Here is a 24577-nt window from a genome sequence, read left to right as displayed (position 1 = left end):
AAAAAGAAAAAGAATACGCAAATGAAAACACCTGTCTTGCGCACAACCAATTGAAGTTGGTATATACACGCTGGGTGCACGGCTTTTCCTCCTGTCATGTCTGCGATGTTCGCTATGACTGTTTCAGTGTAGCATCATTCTCTGCTTGTAAAACTGTATTACAAGGATGATGACTGTGCACACATCACTTGGCAGAACTTCCCAACACTGAAGGGTTTGAAAAAGGGTGTTAGTCCGATGACTGCCGTGGGTCTGGAGAAAATGATTCGATAATTTGAAAAGGCAGTTTATTTTGGTGTGCAACCTGGTAGAGAGAGGAAATGAATTGATTCGACGTCAGTGGAAGCAGTGGCCACAACAATACAGGAGGAGACGAGTGGTGGTGTGCAAACGTGTAGTGCACAGAGAATTGCCCGAACATTGGACATACCCATGAGCACAGTGCGTAAAATGCTATGAAACATCCTTCTTTGCTATCCATTCAAAATTACTCATGTGCATGAGTTGCTTCCTGTTGACCTGCCAGCAAGAGAGACCTTTGCTTTAGAATTTCTTGCTCGCATGGAAGTGGACAATGATTGGTCGTGGAAGATTTTGTGGCCAGACAAAGCCCACTTCCAACTGACAGGATATGTCAAAACACAGAATTGTCGAATATGCGCAATGGAAAATCCATACGCAAATCAACCAGTATCACTTCATCCTGAAAAGGTCACTGTGTGGTGTGGGTTTATGGCATCATTTATCATAGGGCCATATTTTTTCGAAGAGACAGGTACTTCTGGTCCTGTTGCCTGTACCATCACTAGTAAGCGCTATGAGTGTCTTTTGCGCAACCACGTCATTCCAGCTCTCCAACAGCATGGATGTGTGGATGGTATCACTTTTATGCAAGATGGCGCACCTTCACACATTGCAAATCCAGTTAAGCAACTGCTGAAGCGCTATTTTGGAAATGCTAGAATTATCAGCTGCCATTTCCCTACAGCCTGGCCAGCCTGATCACCTGATCTTAATTTGTGTGACTTCCGGCTGTGGGGCTATCTGAAAGACGTTGTGTTCAGTGTTCAGATTGCAAACTTAGCTGCATTGAAGGCACGCACTGCGCAACACATTCCGAACATGACTACGGAAACACTCCGATCAGTTGTGGGACGTGCTGTTTCTCGATTTCAACCTGTTGCAGAAAACGGTGGACAGCATATTGAACATGATTTTGCACCAGTCACACAGAAATTGATAATCTGATTTGGTTTTGATTAATGTTTGTTTGTTTGTTTTTTTTTCCCCTCAGGGCAATTAAAAACCAATGTGATGGATGCTTTTTGTGCGGTTTTTGGCCTCAGGACAATTAAAAACCAATTTTTTCCCATCTGATGTGATATGACCTTGCAGTGGTGGATGGGCTTACATAACTAACAGTATCACACCTGTACACCCGTGCACACTGAGTAGTACAGTTTGTTTAATGCCAAACGTACACCTTAGGCAGTGTTGTACGATTCATTTGTAGTCGACCACTATTAAATTATGATGCTTACAGCACCATCTATTCCTACATTTTGTAACTATTTATTTTTCCTGTCCGATAATATTCCGCTGCAATTTGACGTCATTCTGACCAGTGGTGTTATTTCTACAGCAGTTTGAAAGTTTAACTTTATTTATAATCACCCTGTATATTACAACCTGCTTTGCATTGCTCCCTTTGGTATTGGGAGTACAAGATTAGATTAATTACTGGTATACGCTTAGATGCAGATAATCTTAATCCCACGAGCCAGTGATTGTAAATGAGCCTGTGTAATTACCCTCTGGACCTTCTCCAACTGCACCAAAGTTACAACTGGTGTTAGATTGATTATTGAAGATGAACAGCCGGAACCATGGACCACCTGCAGCAGAGATGTCCTATGCAGCAATAACAGTAACATGCAGACTCAAAATTTCATTTGATCCGGTAGGGTTTTTACTTATCTTTCCTTCTTCCTTTTCATTTTTATTTTGGGTATACTGTACAATTCAATTGGTTGTAAGTAGGCAGTATCCTTTTCATTTTTATTTTGGGTATACTGTACAATTCAATTGGTTGTAAGTAGGCAGTATGGAGAAGCAAATTTTGGCTCAGGAAGGTATTTAGCAGTTAATAAATAAAGTATCTCAATTACAAGGAGAGTTACGGCAAATAAGGGAGGAAAGAAGGGAACTGTTGTTTACTTGCACACCTATCCTGGCCACTAATGCTGCTGCATTGGCACCCCATGTTCAGGAAAATAAGAGAAAGATGTCTTTGTCTTCTTCGATAATTTAAACACACCTGTTGTGTTGAGACATTGGAGTAATGAGCAGTCGTTGAGTGTAGCAAGCTAAATCTGGCAGGGGACACTAAGACGTATATTATATGCCATGAAAAGTTGAGAGAAGCACAGCTGTTCCATGATGTAAGGAAAGGGTTGGTGGACAGATATCCGAGGAGGAATACATGGCTATACTACTGTGAGCAACTTGACAGTATTTTTCAAATATGATTGATAGTTCTGTAGACAGTATCTGCAAAATTAATGTCAATACATATGAGAATGGTAATGTCAACAAAGCATTTTTACAGGAAGCTGACGAGACAGCACTTGGCACATGTGTATTGGGATTACAGCCAGAAATGTCACAGAGTTCAGATAGAATTATTGGAGACTCTGAATGAAGCAGTAGAAACTGCAGTTGTGCTAGCTGAAATTGATGTGGTCCATAAACCACGGGAAAAGATGGCAATATGTAACACAGATGTTATCCCCCTGCGGATCCGGGGGGTTAGAATAGGACTGAGGTATTCCTGCCTGTCGTAAGAAGTGACTAAAAGGAGTCTCTCACTTTTCGGCCCTATGAGTTCAGATCTCATTCTATGGTTTGATCTGCTACTTCCAAAATTCTACAGAAGTGCAGCCCATATGGGGAAGGATGCCTTACATGGTGCATGACTGCCCTTCGATTCGATCTCCCAAATCTCTCGTCATGGCTTTGCATTCCACCTGCGATTCAACTATTTGGGCGAGGACACTTTTCGAGGTATGTCATCTTCTTCTGTTGTCTCCTGTCCTCTTTTGCCTCCATGACTATATTGGATTTCTCTGCACCCAATATCCAGCACTGTAGCCAGTACGTTGTTGTGGGGCCATCGTGTACCCATTTGGTGGTAGCCCCCTGACAACACAGGGATCGCACTGCTGATGCCTGAGCTGTAAACTCCCCATGTATGCCAAGGAGTAGATGCCTGTCTTCCTAGGGCATCAGGACTCCTGGCAACAGCCATCATGCCAGTTGGCCTCTGCTGTGGCTGGGTGGCACCCATGGGAGAGTCCCTGATCAGAGTGGGTAGCATCAGGGCGGATAACCCACAATGAAGCAGACTAAGCCATCTCTTGCAAGATAGAATACAATGCCGACAGTTATGACCCTAAATCCTTTCCCTCCCTTGCTACACCGTGGGAGGAATGTAGAGGTACAGAACGGAGAGACCCATATTCGCCTCGATTCTTAGTCTGTAGCAGAACTGATGGGGACTCTTTCCTACTGACGAAGCCTCAATTCCTCATTGAACACCTTGATGATAAGTTTGGAGAAGTGACAGTGTTGTCCAATATGCGAAATGATGCAGTCTTCATTCAGACAACATCCCCATCCCAATCCCGAGGTTTACTCGCCTGTGACAAGCTGGGTGATATTCCTGTTTCTGTCACTCCCCATAAAATCCTCAACATGGTCCATGGGAGTATTTTCCATTGTGACCTCCTCTTGCAGTCTGACGACAGGCTCTTCGCCAATATAGAATGGCGGGTGTTCATTTCATCCAGCGACTCAAAGACAACAGGTTTTGCTACTGGTGCCTTCATCTTGTCCTTTGAGGTTCATTCATTGCCTAAAAAGACCAAGGTGATGGTTTACCACTGGAATGTTAAACCAAACATCCCTCCCCCTATGCGGTGCTTTAAGTGCTGGAAGTTTGGGCACATGTCTTCCCGCTGCATTTCTAGCACCACATGTCGAGACTGTGGACGTCCACTGCACCCAGATATTCTATGTGTGTCACCTCCCACTGCATCAGCTGTGGAGAGCACCACTCCCTCTGCTCACCAGACAGCCAAGTACTCAACAAAAAAAAAAAAAACACTCTGTCTTCAGGCCACAAGTGGCCCATCGGGACCATCCGACCGCTGTGTCATCCTCAGGTGAAGATGCGGATAGGAGGGGCGTGTGGTCAGCACACCGCTCTCCCGGTCGTTATGATGGTTTTCTTTGACCGGAGCCGCTGCTATTCGGTCGAGTAGCTCCCCAATTGGCATCACGAGGTTGAGTGCACCCCGAAAAATGGCAACAGCACATGACGGCGGGATGGTCACCCATCCAAGTGCCGGCCACGCCCAACAGTGCTTAACTTCGGTGATCGCACGGGAACCGGTGTATCCACTGCGGCAAGGCTGTTGCCCAAGTACTCCAAAAGGAGTGGAAAATTATGGAGTTCAAAACCCTGGACCAGTTGACTTACACAGAGGCTAAACGTAAATTTGAAAGATTACACCTCATTCGGTTGACGTCGACATATGCTGCAGCTACATCACCATCGCCGTCCCAAGTGGCAGTGGTTCCTCACTCTGTGACACAAACAGTTGGCTCTCTGGGCCACCAGAATAAATCTGCCCCCTTGGTGGTAGGGGGCAAATCTTCCTCCATTGCTCCCAGAGCACCTACTTCGAGGGGAAGCCCCCCCCCCCCCCTAAACTCAAGAGACATCTGTCCCCTCCCCTCTGCTGGAGAAGCAACAGCCTCCTCCGGCTCCTCTCGTGTAGAAGGGGTCCCTTAGGGCCCTCTCTCCCAAGGCCTCCACTAATGCCACAGCAGACACTCGCCAGTGGCTCGAGGAGCCAAAAGCTGCTGGACGAAGAGTTTCACGGTCTTTCTCCCTGCCTGTAGCTGCTTCGGAGAAATCTTCCCAGCAAGCCCTTAAAGAGAAGCGAGAGAGCAAGCAAACCAAGAAGTAATCTACTACGAAACAGGACCCCTGGTGGCCCCGACACCACCACTCCCTATCAATCCTGCATCTGAAGATGCAGTGGAGATATTTGCGTCCCCTGCAGACCTGAATCTCATTGATGCCTCATCCATCATAGAAATCACTACAAATACTCAGTCGGTGGCAGCAGGTGACCCTGAGGCATAACCTGCCTCCATGCGTGCTTTGTGCCTTCCCAGCCTCATGATAACGTCATCCTGCAGTGGAATTGCGGCGGTTTTTTCCACCACCTGGCTGAGCTACGGCAACTCTTAAGCTTTACACCTGCTTTCTGCATTTCCCTTCAGGAAACCTGGTTCTCGGCAATGCAGACCCTGCCCTCCCTGGCTATAAGGGATGTTACAGGAACTGTAGCAACTATAATAGAGTGTCAGATGGAGTTTGCGTCTATGTCCTGAACTCATTATGCAATGAACCTGTGCCCCTTCAAATCTCTCTTGAAACTGTGGCTGTCAGGATAAGGACGACTCAGGAAATAACTGTCGGCAATGTATATCTTCCTCCAGATGGTGCGATATCCCTGAACACATTGGTTGCACTGATTGATCAACTCCCTAAACGTTTCCTACTTTTGGGAGATTTTAACGCTCATAACCCCTTGTGGCGTGGCACAGTTCTTACTAGGCGATGGAGAGATGCCTCTTAAATATGGGGGCACCACACATTTCAGTGTGGCACATGGCACGAATTCGGGCATTGATCTCTCTGTTTGCAGTGAGGTAGTGAACACTTCCTCATCTTCTGTCACTGCCCCGGTGTCAGGCCCACGGACACCTGCCCAGATGTGCTTTAAACAAGGCGGACTGGAAAACTTTGACCTCTGCTGCCACCGTTGAATATCCCCCATACGGTAACATTGATTTGGTGGTTGAGCAGGTAACTACAACGATTGTTTCTGCAGCAGAAAACGTGATTCCTTGTTCTTTAGGGTGCTGCCGGTGGAAGACAGTCCCGTGGTGGTTGTTGGAAGTCACTGAGGCAATTAAGAAGTGTCAGTGAGCTCAACAATGGCATAAGCGGCACCTTTACCCAGGGCACATCATAGCCTTTAAGTTGCACCATGCTCGTGTTCGCCAGCTTATCAAAAGGCAGAAACAGGAGTGTTGGGAAAGGTACGTGTTGACCATTGGGTGTCATATGTCACCTTCCCAAGTCTGGGCAAAGATCAAATGAGTTTTTGGGTACCAGACCCCAACAGGTGTTCCCGGTGTTAACATAAATGGCATGTTATCTACCGACGCAAACACGATTGCCGAGCACTTTGCTGATCACTATACTCGTACCTCTGTGTCGGAGAATTACCCTCCAGCCTTTCGCACTCTCAAATTGTGGATGTAAGGGGAAGTCGTCTTATTCACTACACGCCACAGTGAACCCTATAACGCCCCATTTACAGAGTGGGAGCTGCTCAGTTTGCTTGCACACTGCCCCGACACAGCTCCTGGGCCCAATTGGATCCACAGTCCGATGATTAAACATCTCTCATCTGACTACAAGCGACATCTCCTCATGATCTTTAACTGGACCTGGTGCAATGGCATCTTTCCATCACACTGGCAGGAGAGCACCATCATACCAGTGCTGTACCCCGGCAAAAACCCACTTGATGTCGATAGCTATTGGCCCGTCAGCCTCACACATTCTTTGTAAGGTGCTGGAATGAGTGGTGAGTCGGCGGTTGGTTTGGGTCCTGGAGTCACGTGGCCTACTGGCTAAATGCCAGGGCGGCTTCCGCCTGGGTCTCTCTACCACTGATAATCTTGTGTCCCTCGAGTCTGCCATCCGAACAGCCTTTTCCAGATGCCAACACGTGGTTTCCATCTATTTTGATTTCCAAAAAGCGAATGACACCTCCTGGCAACATCATATCCTTTGCACATTATACGAGTGGGGTGTCAGAAGCCCGCTCCTGATTTTTATCCTAAATTTCCTGTAGCTTCATACTTCCTGTGTCCAAGTTGGTGCCTCCCATAGTCCCCCCCCCCCCCCCCCCCATATCCAGGAGAATGGGGTCCCGCAGGGCTCTGTATTGAATGTATCTATTTTTAGTGGCCATTAACGGTGTAGCAGCAGCTGTAGGGCCCTCCGTCTATGCCTTTCTGTATGCTGATGACTTCTGCATTTCGTACTGCTCCACCAGTACTGGTGTTGCTGAGCGGCGCCTACAGGGAGCCATCCACTAGGCACAGTCATGGGCTCTAGCCCAAGGCTTTCAGTTTTCGGCCGCAAAGTCGTGTGTTATGCACTTCTGTCGGCATTGTACCATTCATCGGAAGCAGAACTTTACCTTACCCATCATCCCCTCACTGTAATGGAGACGTATCAATTTTTAGGACTGGCTTTTGACACCCGATTGACATGGCTTCCTCACCTCCATCAGCTTAAGCAGATCTGCTGGCAGCACTTCAATGCCCTCTGCTGCCTCAGCAACACCAACTGGGCTGCAGATCACCCTACGCTGCTGCAGCTATACAGAGCCCCTGTTCAATCCTGTCTTACTATGGGAGTCTGATTTATGGTTCAGTGGTGCCCTCAGCATTCTGTTTACTCAAGTCAGTGTACCATTGTGGCATTTGACTAGCGACGGGAGCTTTTAGGACAAATCCGGTGACCAGCATCCTGGCAGAGGCTGGAGTGCCTCCATTGCAGGTCAGACGTGCACAGCTGCTCACCAGTTATGTTGCACACGTTCATAGTTCTCCTGCCCATCCGAATTTCCATCTCCTTTTCCCACCAATGGAGGTTCATATCCTGCATCGGTGGCCCAGGTCAGGGCTTACAATTGCAGTTTGCGTCTGATCCCTTCTATCTGAACTGGAGTCCTTGGCCTTACCATGTATACTCAAAGTCCAGACGCGTACACCTCCATGGTATTGTACACCTAGGCCACGGCTTCACCTGGACCTTTCACATGGCCCAAAGGACTCAGTTCTCCCCACCACTCTCCGCTGTCACTTCATCTCGATTCTTGACATGCACCGAGGCCGTGAAGTGATTTACACAGACGGCTCGATGGCTGATGGTCACGTTGGCTTCGCGTATCTCCATGGAGGACATATTGAACAGTATTGCTTGCCCACTGGCTGCAGTGTTTTCACTGCAGAGCTGGTGGCTATATCTCGTGCTTTTGAGCACATCCGTTCATGCCCTGGGGAGTCGTTTTTTTTGACCAGCCTTCAAGCTATTGACGAGTGCTATCATCATCATCCTTTGGTAGTGACCATCCAAGTGTCCATCTGTGACCTGGAACAGTCCAGTCTTTCAGTGGTGATTGTGTGGACCCCAGGACACGTCAGAATCCCAGGCAACGAACTTGCTGACAGGCTGTCCAAACCCCCCAGGGGGTCCACAACTCTTTTGTGGACACGTGCGTAGCGAGCACGGGACCCCGAGCTAATGTGGCCCTCCTTCCTTTTCCGGGCTGCATACCTTCCCTTCCCTTTCCGCATCCCTCCCCATCCCCCATCTTCGCCCCCCCCCCCCCCCCCTCACCTCTGTCTCTTTCCTTCCTTTCTCCCCCTCTGGGAGTATGGTTTGTGCCTACGTCCGGAGACGGACGCTCGAAACTGATCCAAATTCCTTGCTCTTACACTTGCCAGTCCTCGTCCTTCCTCTGTCCTTCTCTTTTCCTTCCCTCTTCTCCTTGCCCTTTTCTCCGCTACGGCGTTTGAGACCCCCTCTTCTTTCCTTTCCCTTTCTCTTCTTTCCTCCCTGTGCGTGTCTGAAGGCCGACCCACGCACTTCCGTGCGTAGCCGGTGACGGGGTAACGCGTAATTCCCCGCCCCGGGTAGACAGGTAGGACACGTACGTACCCCCTGGTAACGGCCAGGCCCAGGGAGGGGTGATTACCCGAGCTGATACCTTCCGAAAGTGCCAATTGGTCCCTCCGTCCGTTTCTCGGGAGGTGTGACCTGAGGTGTGAACAATCACCTAAGGCGGGAGTGCCCTCAGAGAGGGCCCCCACAAGGAAGGAGCGCGCCATCGGAGATGCTGGTAATCATGGGGGATACTTTCGCAATGGTTTCCTCATCTTCTACTATGTCTGCTCACAAGCGTAAGTGGAATGAGTCTCAGCCACAGACAGTCCTTCCATCGTTGCCACAGTTCCTTGTTGTTTCTCGGTCTGACGAAGGTCACGACTTCTCCACGGTCAACCCTTTCATTATTCAGAAAGGTGTCGACGCAATTGCAGGTCCTGTAAAGTCTTGTTCCAGATTACGAAATGGCACCTTGTTGTTAGAAACAGTCAGTGCCCTCCAGGCACAAAAATCGCTGCGTACCTCACTGCTACGCACATTCCCTGTCCAGGTGGAAGCGCACCGCACTTTAAATTCATCACGTGGGGTCGTTTAAACTACGCGTTGCTATCGATGTCAGCGATTCAATCATACCAGCCAGTCCTGTTCCAATCCGGCCAAATGTGTTACTTGTGGCAAGGATGCCCATGAGGGTGCTTGTCCACCTCCATCCCCTCGCTGCATCAACTGTATGGGTGACCACGCTGCCTCCTCTCGAGATTGCCCCGTTTTTAAGGATGAAAAGCTCATCCAGGAAATAAGAGTGAAGGACAAGGTGTCGACCTTTGCTGCTCGAAAGTTACTCGCCAGTCGACAGCCCACCGTGCCTCAGAAAGGTAAATACAGCGCTGTCCTTGCTTCTCCTCGACCAACAAAGGAGGCGGCCACGCAGACTTGCGACTTCACCTTTAGTACCACGGTCGTCAGATCGGCCAGCGCAAAGATCGCCCGTTCAACCTCACCCCTTTCGCCTGCCCACTCTATGGCTCACCCTTCATCGGGTTCTGTTAAATCTCGAGCCCAAAAGTCAGACGCCAAGTCTTCGAAAAAAGAGCATTCTCGTGAAGAGTTTTTACGTACCGCAACTTCACAACCATCGGTTCCTCCTTCATCTAAACATCATACTTCTAAGAAGGCTACGAAGAAACACAGTTCCTCTCCTTCTCCGCCAAGGCGTGTCCCATCTACAGCACCACCTGGCGGAAATCGCCCTCGGCCATCTTCTGTGTCGCCGAGGCGCACTGCTGGTGGCCGGTCAACTGGCCGATCGTTGGTGGCAGGAGCTGCTCCTGACCAACCTATGGATCAGGATCTTCTGCCTACGACTGAATGCCATTCCATGCTGTCGGTCGCAAGCTCTGAGCAGTCGTTGAGTTGACAGCACCCTTGGTCACGTTCCTCCATTTTCTGTTCACCCTATGTCCATTATCCACTGGAATATCCGCGGCATTCGCGCCAATCGGGAGGAATTGTCGATCCTCTTACGATCCTACTCGCCGGTCATCTTCTGTCTTCAGGAAACAAAGCTGCGTCCCCATGACCGCTTTGTTCTCCCTCATTTTCAGTCCGTCCGATATGACCTCCCCTCTGTTGAAGGCACTCCAGCCCATGGAGGACTCATGATTCTGCTCCATGATACTCTCCATTATCACCCAATCCCCTTAAACACTTCCTTCCAAGCTGTCGCCGTCCGTCTTTCCCTTTCTGGATACACGTTCTCTCTTTGTACAGTATACATTCCATCGTCTACACCAATGGCACGAGCTGATCTCCTTCATCTTCTTGATCAGCTTCCACCCCCCTATTTGCTGGTTGGGGACTTCAATGCCCACCACCCGCTTTGGGGATCTCCACATCCTTGTCCACGTGGCTCACTATTGCTAGACGTCTTCCACCAAGCGGATCTAGTCTGCCTCAACACTGGGGTCCCCACATTTTTGTCTGCCTCCACGGCAAATTTATCTCATTTGGACCTTGCGGTCGGTACTGTTCCGCTAGCTCGGCGCTTCGAATGGTTCGCCCTTGATGATACACACTCGAGTGACCACTTTCCATGTGTTCTTCGACTGCAGCCTCAACTGCCATATATGCGCTCGCGTCGCTGGAAGTTTGCCCAAGCCGATTGGACACTTTTTTCGTCTCTAGCGACATTCGATGACCGTCGCTTTCCCAGCGTCGACGATGAGGTCACACATTTTACCGACGTTATTCTCACAGCTGCGGAACGTTCAATACCACGCACCTCCGAATTGCCCCGGCGCCCTCCAGTTCCTTGGTGGAACGAGGCATGCCGTGACGCAATACGTGAGCGGCGACGTGCTCTTCGCATTTTCCGTCACCATCCAACTTTGGCCAACTGTATCCGATATAAGCAGCTCCGTGCGCGATGCCGTCGCGTCATCCGCGATAGCAAGAAGGCAAGCTGGAAATACTTTATTAGCTCATTTAACACCTTCACTCCCTCCTCGGAAGTTTGGAGTCGGCTTCGACGGTTCTCAGGCGCGCCTAGTTTCTCCCCGGTCTCTGGGCTCACTGTCGCGCATGATACCTTAGTGGACCCCGTCGCAATTTCTAACTCATTGGGTCAGCACTTTGCTGAGATTTCGAGCTCTTCAAATTACCCGCCAGCGTTTCTCCCGAAGAAACGTGCAGCGGAAGTGCGACATCTTGCTTTCTCCTCTCACAATCGCGAAAGCTACAATACTGTTTTCTCCATGCGCGAACTCCAACATGCACTCTCTTCTTCTCGCTCCTCCGCCCCAGGACAGGATGGTATCCATGTCCAAATGTTGCTGCATTTATCAACCCATAGCCTGCGTTACCTCCTTCGCCTTTATAATCGAATTTGGACCGACAGTACCTTTCCCAGGCGATGGCGGGAAGCTATTGTCGTTCCCGTTCCGAAACCTGGAAAGGACAAACATCTCCCCTCTAGCTATCGCCCCATTTCTCTCACGAGTAGTGTCTGTAAGGTTTTGGAGCGTATGGTGAATTACCGTTTAGCTTGGTGGCTGGAGTCCCGCAGTCTTTTAACACCAGCCCAATGCGGATTCCGAAAGCATCGTTCTGCCATTGACCATCTTGTTGCTCTCTCCACTTATATCATGAACAATTTTCTCCGGAAACGCCAAACGGTAGCAATATTTTTTGATCTGGAGAGAGCATACGATACCTGTTGGAGGACAGGCATTCTCCGCACACTGTTCTCATGGGGCTTTCGAGGCCGGCTGCCCCTTTTTCTTCGCGAATTTATGGCAGAGCGCACATTTAGGGTGCGGGTGAACACTACTCTCTCCCGTACTTTCTCCCAAGGAAACGGGGTACCCCAGGGCTCCGTGCTGAGTGTTGTACTGTTTGCCATCGCCATTAATCCAATTATGGATTGTCTCCTTCCTGATGTCTCGGGCTCCCTCTTTGTGGACGATTTTGCGATCTACTACAGCTCTCAACGGACCAGCCTTCTTGAAAGACGTCTTCAAGGATGTCTCGATCGCCTCCACTCGTGGAGCATCGAAACCGGCTTCCGTTTCTCACCCAGTAAGACCGTTTGTGTAAATTTTTGGCGACGTAAGGAGTTTCTTCCGCCCTCCTTACATCTAGGCCCTGTCAACCTTCCGTTTTCCGACGTCGCTAAATTCTTGGGTCTTATGTTTGACAGAAAACTGTGCTGGTCCTCCCACGTTTCCTATCTTTCGGCTCGCTGTCTGCGTTCGCTTAACGCCCTCCGTGTCCTGAATGGTACCTCTTGGGGAGCGGACCGAGTGGTCCTTCTCCGCCTCTATCGCGCCTTAGTGCGCTCGAAATTGGATTATGGAAGCATAGTCTACTCCTCTGCTCGGCCGTCTATTCTTCGGCGTCTCGACTCTATCCACCACCGTGGATTACGTTTAGTATCTGGAGCTTTTTACACCAGCCCTGTGGAAAGCCTTTATGCTGAGACTGCTGAACCTCCGCTGTCCAATCGGCGGGCAGTCCTTCTGAGTCGTTATGCTAGCCATCTGTCTTCCATGCCTGCTAAACCCGCGCATGACCTTTTTTTCGACGCCTCCTTTGATGTCGGGTATGCAGGCCGCTCCTCCTCCCTACTACCCCCGGGAGTCCGCTTCCGTCAACTGCTCCATTCTCTTTCCTTCCGCTTTCCTAAAACCTTCTTGACAACTTGGGGTACAGCACCGCCTTGGCTCCGTCCCCGGATCAACTTGCTCAGAGACCTATGTCAATTTCCCAAGGATGGTACCCCTACACTTCTTTACCGTCGGGCATTTGCTGCTCTATGTGCACAAATGACGGAAGCCACATTTATTTACACCGATGGCTCGAAAACATCGTTAGGTGTAGGGAGTGCCTATATTGTTGGCGACACCCCAAATAACTTTCGGCTTCCCGACCAGTGTTCGGTTTATACTGCGGAGCTTTACGCTGTTCTCCAGGCTGTCCACTACATCCGCCGCCATCAGCGGATACAGTACGTAATCTGCTCAGATTCTCTCAGCTCTCTCCTAAGTCTCCAAGCTCTTTACCCTGTGCACCCTCTGATCCACCGGATTCAGGACTGTCTGCGCTTGCTCCACCTGGGGGGCGTCTCAGTGGCGTTCCTCTGGCTCCCGGGACACGCTGGTATCTGTGGAAATGAGGCGGCCGATATAGCGGCCAAGGCTGCAGTCTCTCTTCCTCGGCCAGCTATTCAGTCTCTTCCGTTTACCGATCTACGGAGCGTTTTATGTCGCCAAGCTGCTCATTTATGGCATGCGCATTGGTCAACACTTCCCCACAATAAATTGCGGGAAGTGAAAGCCCTTCCTTGCGCTTGGACCTCTTCCTCCCGAATGCGTCGTCGGGAGGAGGTAATTTTAGCTCGACTCCGGATAGGGCACTGTCTTTTTAGTCATCGACATCTTTTAAGCGGTGATCCTCCCCCACTCTGTCCCCACTGCTCTCAGCTGTGGACGGTCAGACATCTTTTAATTGAATGCCCCTATTTTAATCCGTTACGCTCCCGTCTACAGCTATCGCCTGATCTATCGTCGATTTTAGCAGATGACACGCGCTCAGCTGACCGCGTTCTACAGTTTATTAGTGACAGTGAAATGACGTCAGTCATTTGAAGCTTTTTTTTGGGGGACAACCAACCCCTTTCTATAGTGGATTTTTAAGCATTCCTTCTGCCTTTAGTTACTCAAATTTTATGATTTTGTTCCCATTGCTGCTGATTTTAAATTTCGTTTTTTTCCTGTTTTCTATGTCACGGGCTGGGCGCTAATGACCATAGAAGTTTTGCGCCCTAAAACCACAAAAAAAAAAAAAAAAAAGGCTGTCCAAACAGGCTACACGGAAACTGCTTATGGAGATCGGTATTCCAATAACTGACCTGCGTTCGTTTATATGTTGCCAGGTTTTTCGGCTTTGGGAGGCGGAATGGCATAGTCTCAGTACGCACAACAAACTGTGTGCCATTAAGGAGACTGTGAATGTGTGGCAGTCCTCGATACGGGCCTCTTGCAGGAACTCAGTGGTTCTCTGCCAGCTCCGCATTGGCCATGCTTGGGCGACCCATTACTACCTCCTGTGCCCTGAAGACCCGCCTCAGTGTCAATGCAGCACCTGGTTGACAGTGACCCATATTTTGGTGCACTGTCCCACTTTGACTGCCCTGTGATGAAATCTTTGGTTATAGGACTCGTTGCCGCTAATTTTATCTGACAATGCCAAATCGGCTGATTTAGTTTTACATTTTATTTGTGAGGGTGTTTTTATCATTTGATCTAAATTTTAGTGCATGTCCTTTGTCCCTCTGTGTCCTCCACCCTTGTAATTTTAGGGTGGAGGTTTTAATGTGTTGCAGAGTGGCTGGCTTCTCCTTTTTATTCTCATGGTCAGCCAGCCGTGGTAATCTGTTTTGTCATTTTAATCTCTTCTACCTGTTTCTTGCATTTGTGTGGTTTTCGTCTCACCTTTTTTTTCCATTTAAGTGTTTGTTGCACTTCTGCCATTCTTGTGATTTTCCTTTCGCTCCATTTTGTGTCGTCAGTCTTGCTTGTTTTATTCTCACCCTTGTGACATTGTTTTATTTGGAACAAGGGAGCAATGACGTAGCTGTTTGGTCCCTTCACCCCTCTTTTATACCAACCAACCAACACAGATGTTAAGTGTATTAGATGTAGTCATACAGGACTTATGATTCATCATCACAGAGAACCACAGTGCTGGACATTTTGGACGTTCTGAGCAGAATTGTAATGATAGAAACTTGCAGAGACATGGAGGACAATCACAGGGCAAACTTCATACCCAACAGTGAAACAAGGAGTGGGATGGATTGTCCACTGTACAATACTCCCAGGAAGAGAGAGCGCAAGTGTGAGATCACTGTCACACTTTTTCTGACTGGTTATGTAAAAGGAAAGTTATGTAAATTTTTATTAGTTACTGTATCTCAGGTATGTGGCAAGTAAGATTGTCCTTGCTAAAGTAAAATTAAATCCACTTTACTGGGAATTAAGTGGCATGGAAGGGGGTTGTGTAGTCACTCGGTTCAATGATAGTAAGTTTCCGGGTGGTGGAAGATAACTTCTCGGTCGATGTAACAGTTCTTTCCATGGCCAGCAGTACCCGTGAAATCATTCTTGGGTTAGTTTTCCTGGTTTCACATCACACTGAAGTGGACTTGGAATGGTGTGTAGTAGAACAGGATGGAGTACTGTTTAGTCTTGGTTTTATGGCCAGAAATCCATTATTGTTGCGAGGTTCACCCTTAGGTCAGGGGTAGCCAATGAAACTGCATAAAAAGTCCTTTAAAGTCAAATTGTAAATAACATACCAAAATATACTGAAAAGATAATCTGGGTTGAAGTTGGAGCTGATCTGCAAGTAAATTCTCTGTGTATTGTTGAACCTTTTGTCTAAAAATGAAGACTTGAATAATGTGAAATGTTTTGCGTGGCTAGTTTATGCTTCGTACGGGACACTGATGGAAGCAGAGTAGTGCCTGTCAGTATTGATATCTTTGGTCCTGAGTAAGTACAGCTATCATGTTGTACCCTGGTAGCCAATTTATAAATACTAGATGAAGACACATTGGACAAGCATTTCACATGAAATTACACAACACCTGAACAGCCTGTCAGCATGACTGCACCAAGAAGTAAAGTACCACATATCGAGGGACAGGACTAGGATGACATGGAAATACTTTCAGAGGAATACATGGGGTTGTTTGATCCTCCTGATCCATTTCTTGACACACTACTAGCTCAACATTATTTTTCCACTGGGATGAAGCTCTGGTTTTTAAGAAACCATGTTGTGTTACTAAGTATGTTGTATGCAAATAGAATAGCTAATTCACAGGATAAAGTTAAAACCTTATGGTCAGTCTTGAAGGGAGTGTCTAGTCAGCAGCACAAGGTCAAAGATATAGTCAGTTCATAGTAAAAATGTTTCTGTTACTGATAAGTCAGATATGTGTACAGTATTTAACAATCATTTTCTGAGGATTGCTGGTGAAATAAATAAAAACTTTGTTTCTACAAGGAACCATATAGTTCTCTTGGAAAATGCCTTTCCAAGACTGATCTCTGAAATTAAATAAAAACTTCGTTTCTACAGGGAACCATATAGTTCTCTTGGAAAATGCCTTTCCAAGACTGATCTGTGAAATACTCTTCTATCATACTGAAAAGGGGGAAATTGAGTCAGTAATTAAATCACTGAAGACTAAGGATTCTCAAGGATATGATGGAGTACCTAGCAGAATATTGAAGTACTATGCTGCACATGTTAGCCCTGTACTTAGCAGTATTTGTAATTTTTCCTTTAAGAATAGTCAGTTTCCTGAACAATTGAAGTACTCAGTAATGTACTGCTTCCTAAAAAGGGAGAAAGCGATAATGTAGACAATTCTAGAGCTATTTCTATGCCATCGGTGTTTGCTAAAGATAATGAAGAGGCTGTGTATATAAGAGGAATTGATCATTTTATTTTGTGTAATTTGCTATCAAATTTACTTTACGGATTTGAAAGTGGTTCAACAATTGAAAATGCTATACCCTTTTTTCTATCAGAGGTACTGGATGGATTGCAGTATAAGTTTCAAATGCTAGGCATATTTTTTGATTTAACTAAGGCATTTGATTTTGTTGATCACAAAAAATTGCTCCAGAAGCTGGACCATTATGGAATGTGGGAAATAGCTCACTATTGGTTCACCTCTTAGTTTAATAACAAACAGTAGAAGGTCATTCTCCACAGTGTTGAGAATGGCTATGATGTGGCATCTGAGTGGGACACTGTTAAATGGGTGGGGATTCCCCAGGGATAAGTGCTGGACTGACTCTTGTTCCTTATTTATATAAATGATATGCCCTCTTGTATTATAGGTGATTCTAAGATATTTCTGTTTGCTGATGATACTAGCGTGGTAGTAAAGGATGTTGTGTGCCATGTTGGCACTGTTTCAAATAGCGCAGTGCAAGACATAAGTTCATCGCATGTAGAAAATAAACTAACACTAAATCACAGTAAGACTCAGTTTTTACAGTTTCTAACTCACAATTCAACAAAACCTGATGTTTTAATTTCAGTGAATGGGCATATGATTAGTGAAACTGAACAGTTAAAATGTCAGATAGATAGTAAACTGTCGTGGAAAGCCCACATTCGGGATCTTGTTGTTGAAAGACATAAGGCTGCCCTTTTTACTATTCCAATGGTGTCTGAAGTATGTTATAATTTGATGCAAAAAGTAGTCTCCTTTATTATTTTCATTTGCTTGTGATGTATGGTATTACATTTTGGGGTAGCTCTTCTCATTCTCAAAGGATATTTTTGGCTTATAGGTGGGTGGTTTGGGCAGCTTTCACTTGGTTGATACTGGGCAGAAATCCAATCTGCATTTGGATTGCACTTCCTTGACTTTTGTACAGAAAGGCATGCAATGTGCTGGTGCATCCGTTTTCAATAAGCTACCATAAGAATTAAAAAATCTTGGCAGTAATCCATGTGCTTTCAAATTGAAACTGAAGAGTTTCCTCATGGATCACTCCTTCTGTTCTGTCAATGAGTTCCTTGAATAATTAAGCTGATTCCTATGTTATATTGTTGATTGTGTTTACATAAACTTATGGCTTGTCTTTTTTGGGTTCATAAAAATTTTATTTTGTCTGTTGTTGCTTTTATGTTGTAATTTCATGTACTTACAAGTTCCATGACCTTGGAGATTTGCTCCTCAGTTTGGTCATACTGAACTAGACATGTAAAATGAAATAAATAAAACTACCTACAGCCTGTTGTAGAGGCCTTTATAAGTCAGCAACTAACAACTTCAAGATGGAATTGAAGAAACAAGTAATAGCCCCAGGTCAGCACTGTTGTTGTTGTTGTTGTTGTTGTTGTTAAAAAGAGCCAGATGGCAGAAAGCGTACTGGTTCTGTTATGATTACCACTACTTAAATAAAACAAATAGTATCAGATGCCTATCCGATGCCAAATGTTACAGGAGCCTTTATATATAATCTGGGCCACTGTCAGTATTTCACTACTTTGAACCTACAAAGTGGATACCATCAACATCTACATCTACATCTACATTTATACTCCGCAAGCCACCCAAAGGTGTGTGGCGGAGGGCATTTTACGTGCCACTGTCATTACCTCCCTTTCCTGTTCCAGTCGCATATGGTTCGCGGGAAGAACGACTGTCTGAAAGCCTCCGTGCGCGCTCTAATCTCTCTAATTTTACATTCGTGATCTCCTCGGAAGGTATAAGTAGGGGAAAGCAATATATTCGATACCTCATCCAGAAACGCACCCTCTCGAAACCTGGCGAGCAATCTACACCGCGATGCAGAGCGCCTCTCTTGCAGAGTCTGCCACTTGAGTTTATTAAACATCTCCGTAACGCTATCACGGTTACCAAATAACCCTGTGACGAAAAGCGCCGCTCTTCTTTGGATCTTCTCTATCTCCTCCGTCAAACCGATCTGGTACGGATCCCACACTGATGAGCAATACTCAAGTATAGGTCGAACGAGAGTTTTGTATGCCACCTCCTTTGTTGATGGACTACATTTTCTAAGCACTCTCCCAGTGAATCTCAACCTGGTACCCGCCTTACCAACAATTAATTTTATATGATCATTCCACTTCAAATCGTTCCGCACGCATACTCCCAGATATTTTACAGAAGTAACTGCTACCAGTGTTTGTTCCGCTATCATATAATCATACAATAAAGGATCCTTCTTTCTATGTATTCGCAATACATTACATTTGTCTATGTTAAGGGACAGTTGCCACTCCCTGCACCAAGTGCCTATCCGCTGCAGATCTTCCTGCATTTTGCTACAATTTTCTAATGCTGCAACTTCTCTGTATACTACAGCATCATCCGCGAAAAGCCGCATGGAACTTCTGACACTATCTACTAGGTCATTTATATATATTGTGAAAAGCAATGGTCCCATAACACTCCCCTGTGGCACGCCAGAGGTTACTTTAACGTCTGTAGACGTCTCTCCATTGATAACAACAAGCTGTGTTCTGTTTGCTAAAAACTCTTCAATCCAGCCACACAGCTGGTCTGATATTCCGTAGGCTCTCACTTTGTTTATCAGGCGGCAGTGCGGAACTGTATCGAACGCCTTCCGGAAGTCAAGAAAAATAGCATCTACCTGGGAGCCTGTATCTAATATTTTCTGGGTCTCATGAACAAATAAAGCGAGTTGGGTCTCACACGATCGCTGTTTCCGGAATCCGTGTTTATTCCTACATAGTAGATTCTGGGTTTCCAAAAACGACATGATACTCGAGCAAAAAACATGTTCTAAAATTCTACAACAGATCGACGTCAGAGATATAGGTCTATAGTTTTGCGCAACTGCTCGACGACCCTTCTTGAAGACTGGGACTACCTGTGCTCTTTTTCCAATCATTTGGAACCCTCCGTTCCTCTAGAGACTTGCGGTACACGGCTGTTAGAAGGGGGGCAAGTTCTTTCGCGTACTCTGTGTAGAATCGAATTGGTATCCCGTCAGGTCCAGTGGACTTTCCTCTATTGAGTGATTCCAGTTGCTTTTCTATTCCTTGGACACTTATTTCGATGTCAGCCATTTTTTCGTTTGTGCGAGGATTTAGAGAAGGAATTGCAGTGCGGTCTTCCTCTGTGAAACAGCTTTGGAAAAAGGTGTTTAGTATTTCAGCTTTACGCGTGTCATCCTCTGTTTCAATGCCATCAACATCCCGGAGTGTCTGGATATGCTGTTTCGAGCCACTTACTGATTTAACGTAAGACCAGAACTTCCTAGGATTTTCTGTCAAGTCGGTACGTAGAATTTTACTTTCGAATTCACTGAACGCTTCACGCATAGCCCTCCTTACGCTAACTTTGACATCATTTAGCTTCTGTTTGCCTGAGAGGTTTTGGCTGCGTTTAAACTTGGAGTGAAGCTCTCTTTGCTTTCGCAGTAGTTTCCTAACTTTGTTGTTGTACCACGGTGGGTTTTTCCCGTCCCTCACAGTTTTACTCGGCACATACCTGTCTAAAACGCATTTTACGATTGCCTTGAACTTTTTCCATAAACACTCAACATTGTCAGTGTCGGAACAGAAATTTTTGTTTTGATCTGTTAGGTAGTCTGAAATCTGCCTTCTATTACTCTTGCTAAACAGATAAACCTTCCTCCCTTTTTTTATATTCCTATTAACTTCCATATTCAGGGATGCTGCAACAGGAGATAGTGCGTCAAGATCGTCCGAAGACCGTGTGCTCAACCCCATCGGGTCATTGCCAATATTGTTGCATACATTCTGGGCTGAAAAGTGCACCAGATACTTTCCAGCTGTTATTAGATGGTGTAGTAGAATGATTAAATCTGGAGCAATGTGTTGTGTCTAGACAAGACAGCCTAGACACAATGAGAGGAAGCCGAAAGGCATGCGCTTAAACTCACGCAGGCTGGCGTGAGGTCTGAAACAGGATACGTAATGAATGCTATAAAGAAAAGTACGTAGCTTCTGGAATACTTAACTTTAATCCATAATTGTATAACATCGCTCTTGTACATATATAATTTCCATTTCAATATACTTGGTGATGGCGCCTTGCTAGGTCGTAGCAAATGACTTAGCTGAAGGCTATGCTAACTATCGTCTCGGCAAATGAGAGCGTGATTGTCAGTGAACCATGGCTAGCAACGTCGGCTGTACAACTGGGGCGAGTGCCAGTACGTCTCTCTAGACCTGCCGTGTGGTGGCGCTCGGTCTGCTATCACTGACAGTGGCGACACGCGGGTCCGACGTATACTACTGGCCCGGGGCCGATTTAAAGGCTACCACCTAGCAAGTGTGGTGTCTGGTGGTGACACCACACAATGCATGAACTATTTAGATGATGTAATTGTTGTCCAAAAATATCCAGGGGTATATAGTATGTTTACGTGAGGTTTTTTGTTGCTTACGTAAATCATAGTTAACCATTAGCCTCAAAATGGAGTCAGAGCTGATACACAACTTATTGATGCTGTAAAAAATTTCCTGGCACCCACTACAATGAAGGAATTGCAATCATATTTAGGCCTTGCAAATTTTTATAAAAATTGGTTCTAAAATTCACTGAAATTAAAGACTCATCACACTTTTGTTAAGGAAAGGGATAAAGTTCCATTGCTCACCAGGCTGTAAAGCAGCATTTCTAAAATGGAAATTTTTTTCTAGTCCAGTTCTTGCCTTTCCATATTACCAGAAACAGTGTGTACTGCCTTGTGAGACCAACAATTTCACTTTAGTTTGTGTTTTGAGTCATAAACATATGGATACGAGCACCTCATACTGTAAGCATCCAGGTGGCTTAATAGGGTGGGAAAGAGTTATTCAACAATTGTGAAAGAAATGCTGGCATTAATATTTGAAATAACTATTTCTGATGGTATTTATACGGATGATGTTTTAAAGTAATAACTGATCATGTACCGCTCAAATGGTTATTAGGACTTACAAAGATCTAACTGGGGAGTGGAAGGAGTGCACCATTGCAGACACTGACAATCATGGGAGATTTTCTTGCAATGAGCAAATCATCATCTTCGCAGTCAAAGTCTATCAAATGTAAACATAATGAAACTCGCGATTCAAAGACCCTCCCAGCTGTACCACAATTGCTTGTGGTTTCATGTATTGAATACGGTCAGTCCTTTGCAACGGCAAATCCGTTTCTAATTCAGAAAGGTGTTGATGCAATTACTGGCTGGCCCTGTGAAATCCTGATCTCATTTATGCAATAGCACTTTGCTTTTGGAGACTACTTCTGATTCTCAAGCACAACAGCTGCTTGCCACTTCTCATTTCAACAGCTATCTTGTTCGTGTCGAGGCCCATAGAACTCTGAATTCTTCCCGTCGTGTTATTTACACTAGGCTGTTTGATGGTCTGACTGAGGCAGAAATCCAAATGTACCTCTGATCAGGGTGTGATTGCAGTCCATCGGGTAATGAAGAAAGTAGATGCATCCTTAGTGCCCGCACGCATTCTTCTTCTCACATTTGATAGTGGTGCTTCCATCAGAGATAAAAGCAGGTGATGAAATTATCACAGTACAATCATACATTTGGAACCCAATGTGCTGCTACCAGTGTCGTCATTACAACCACACTCAAGAGCCCTGTCAACACCCTGCCAAATGTGTAACCTATGGTATGGATGCTCACAAGGGCGATTGTCCGCCACCTCCTCCCTGCTGTATCAACTGCAATGCAGACCGTGCTGCCTCCTCCTGAGATTGTCCCATGTAACTCAATGAGTGGGCTGTCCAGGAGATCCGGGTAAAGTAAAAAGTGCCTTACACAGTCACTCACAAGTCATTGGCTAGTCGCAAACCCTGCGTTCTACCATCTGGCACTTACTGTACTGTTCTTGCTACATCTCGCCCCATGAAGGACATGGCTAAGCAAACATGCGACCACAAATTCAGCACTGAGGTTGTGAAATTGCCCAGTGTCATGGTAGCATCACGATCTCCTTGTCCAGCTATGCAACAAGCAACCAGACAATCACCATCCAGGTCAAAGTTAGCTGCTACACAACCGGCAGGCTGGAAAGGACAGAAAGAATACTCTTACGAAGACTTCCTATGTCCATCCAGCCAACAAACATCTGAGTCTTCCTCTGCCAGCCAGAAAGGCTCCAAGAAGTCAAACAAAGGCAAATGGTCTTCCCCTTCACTGACTCGAAGATCCTCGTTGACCGTGTCGCCATGCAATACTCTTGCCTGTCTGACCTCCGTGTCACCGAAGCGCGCAACCGACCATTTCTCTGCCCTGGACTCCGCAGATTGACAGAGGGAGAGTGCCGATGCCTCTGTAGATCTCGTGGAACAGGATTCTGCAGCCTCTGTGCCCTGTAGCAACTGCTGAGGTGATACGCCTTCAATTTTTCACTCCTCCCCTTTCCTCATTATGGCTCTCCTTCAGTGGAATGTTTGTGGTGCTGCTCATATGTGATGATGTTCATAGTCAACCCGTCTCCCTGACTACCCACCCTCAAGCTGTTGCAGTTCGCCTTTTCCTTCCTCACTTGAACTTTTCCCTTTGTACTGTTCATATTTATCCGTCATTCGATGTCACCAGGGCAGACTTCCTCCAGCTTATTGTGTATCTATCTCACCTGTTTCTGCTGCTCGGTGACTTTAATTAACATCATCCCCTTTGGATTTCTCCCAGAACCTGTCCGAGAGGTGCCCTCTTGGCTGACCTTCTCAATCAAATTAACCACCTCTGCATTAACACAGGAGCACCTACATTCCTGTAAGACTCCTCCCACACCTATTCCCATTTGGACCTATCCTTCTGCACTGCTCTGCTTGCCTATTGTCTCGAGTGGTCTGTTCTCTCTGACAAATGCTTGAGCGACCTTTTCCTGTGTGCTATTTGTTTGCTGACGCTTACCCCATCTATGTGCGCACCCAAATGGCAGCTTACTATGACCGACTGGAAGCTTTACTCATCCCCGGCGCTGTTCGATGAACATTATTTCCCCAGTTGCGATGACCAGGTGGAACATTGTAAAAACATTATCCTTACCGTCGCAGAACATTTCATTCCTCGCACTTCCTCTTTACCACACTCTGTTCCCGTCCCTTGGTGGACTGAGGCGTGCCGCAATGCAATTTGCACGTGGAGATGTGCTCTCCATTTTTTTTTTTTTTTTTAACCATCATCCTGGGATGTCAAACTGCACTCATTGTAAACAGTTGCATGCACAGTGTCATCGTGTTCTCCGGGATAGCAAAAAGGCTAGATGGATTTCATTCACTTGTTCTTCTAACAGTTCCACTCCCTCTTACATCATGTGGGCCAACCTCTGGCGGCCCTCTGGGACCAAGATCTATTCCCCAATTTCTGACCTGACAATAGCAAACAGTGTCATAGTGGACCCTATTGCTATCTCCAACACCTTGGGCTGCCACTTTGCGGACATTTCGAACTCATCCCGCTATCACCCTGTCTTCCTCCATCGGAAACAAGTGGAGGCAACTTGGGCAATACCATTCTCTTCACAGAATCGTGAGTGTTACAATGCTATGAGGAAGCTACATCATGCTGTCACTTCATACCGCTCCTCCACCCCAGGACCAGACAATATTCACATTCAGATATTGCAACAGCTTTCTCTTGGAGGCAATCACTTTCTGCTTCATATGTACAACCACATCTGAGCAGAGGCCAT

At 46.4% G+C, this 24577-nt stretch overlaps 1 protein-coding gene and 1 pseudogene across 2 annotated transcripts in view; one reads left to right on the top strand and one right to left on the bottom strand.

The window, feature by feature from the left end:
• LOC126470239 (COMM domain-containing protein 5-like) overlaps positions 1-24577 on the top strand; it is an 82201-nt gene that overhangs the window by 35904 nt on the left and 21720 nt on the right. Inside the window, exon 1 of one of the 2 annotated variants that reach the window (XM_050097941.1) lies at positions 18071-18218. The exons of the other annotated variant lie outside the window; for it this stretch is intronic. Within the exon in view, the coding sequence (XP_049953898.1) occupies positions 18188-18218 (31 nt within the window). The 5' untranslated portion in view covers positions 18071-18187. Of the gene's footprint in view, positions 1-18070; positions 18219-24577 lie in introns of those variants that run through there. 2 annotated transcript variants of the gene reach the window in all.
• On the bottom strand, positions 4364-4480 carry LOC126472021 (5S ribosomal RNA; annotated as a pseudogene).

Source organism: Schistocerca serialis, chromosome 3, assembly GCF_023864345.2.
Source record: "Schistocerca serialis cubense isolate TAMUIC-IGC-003099 chromosome 3, iqSchSeri2.2, whole genome shotgun sequence".
Lineage (NCBI taxonomy): Eukaryota > Metazoa > Arthropoda > Insecta > Orthoptera > Acrididae > Schistocerca > Schistocerca serialis.
This window is presented reverse-complemented; position numbering and strand designations above follow the sequence as displayed.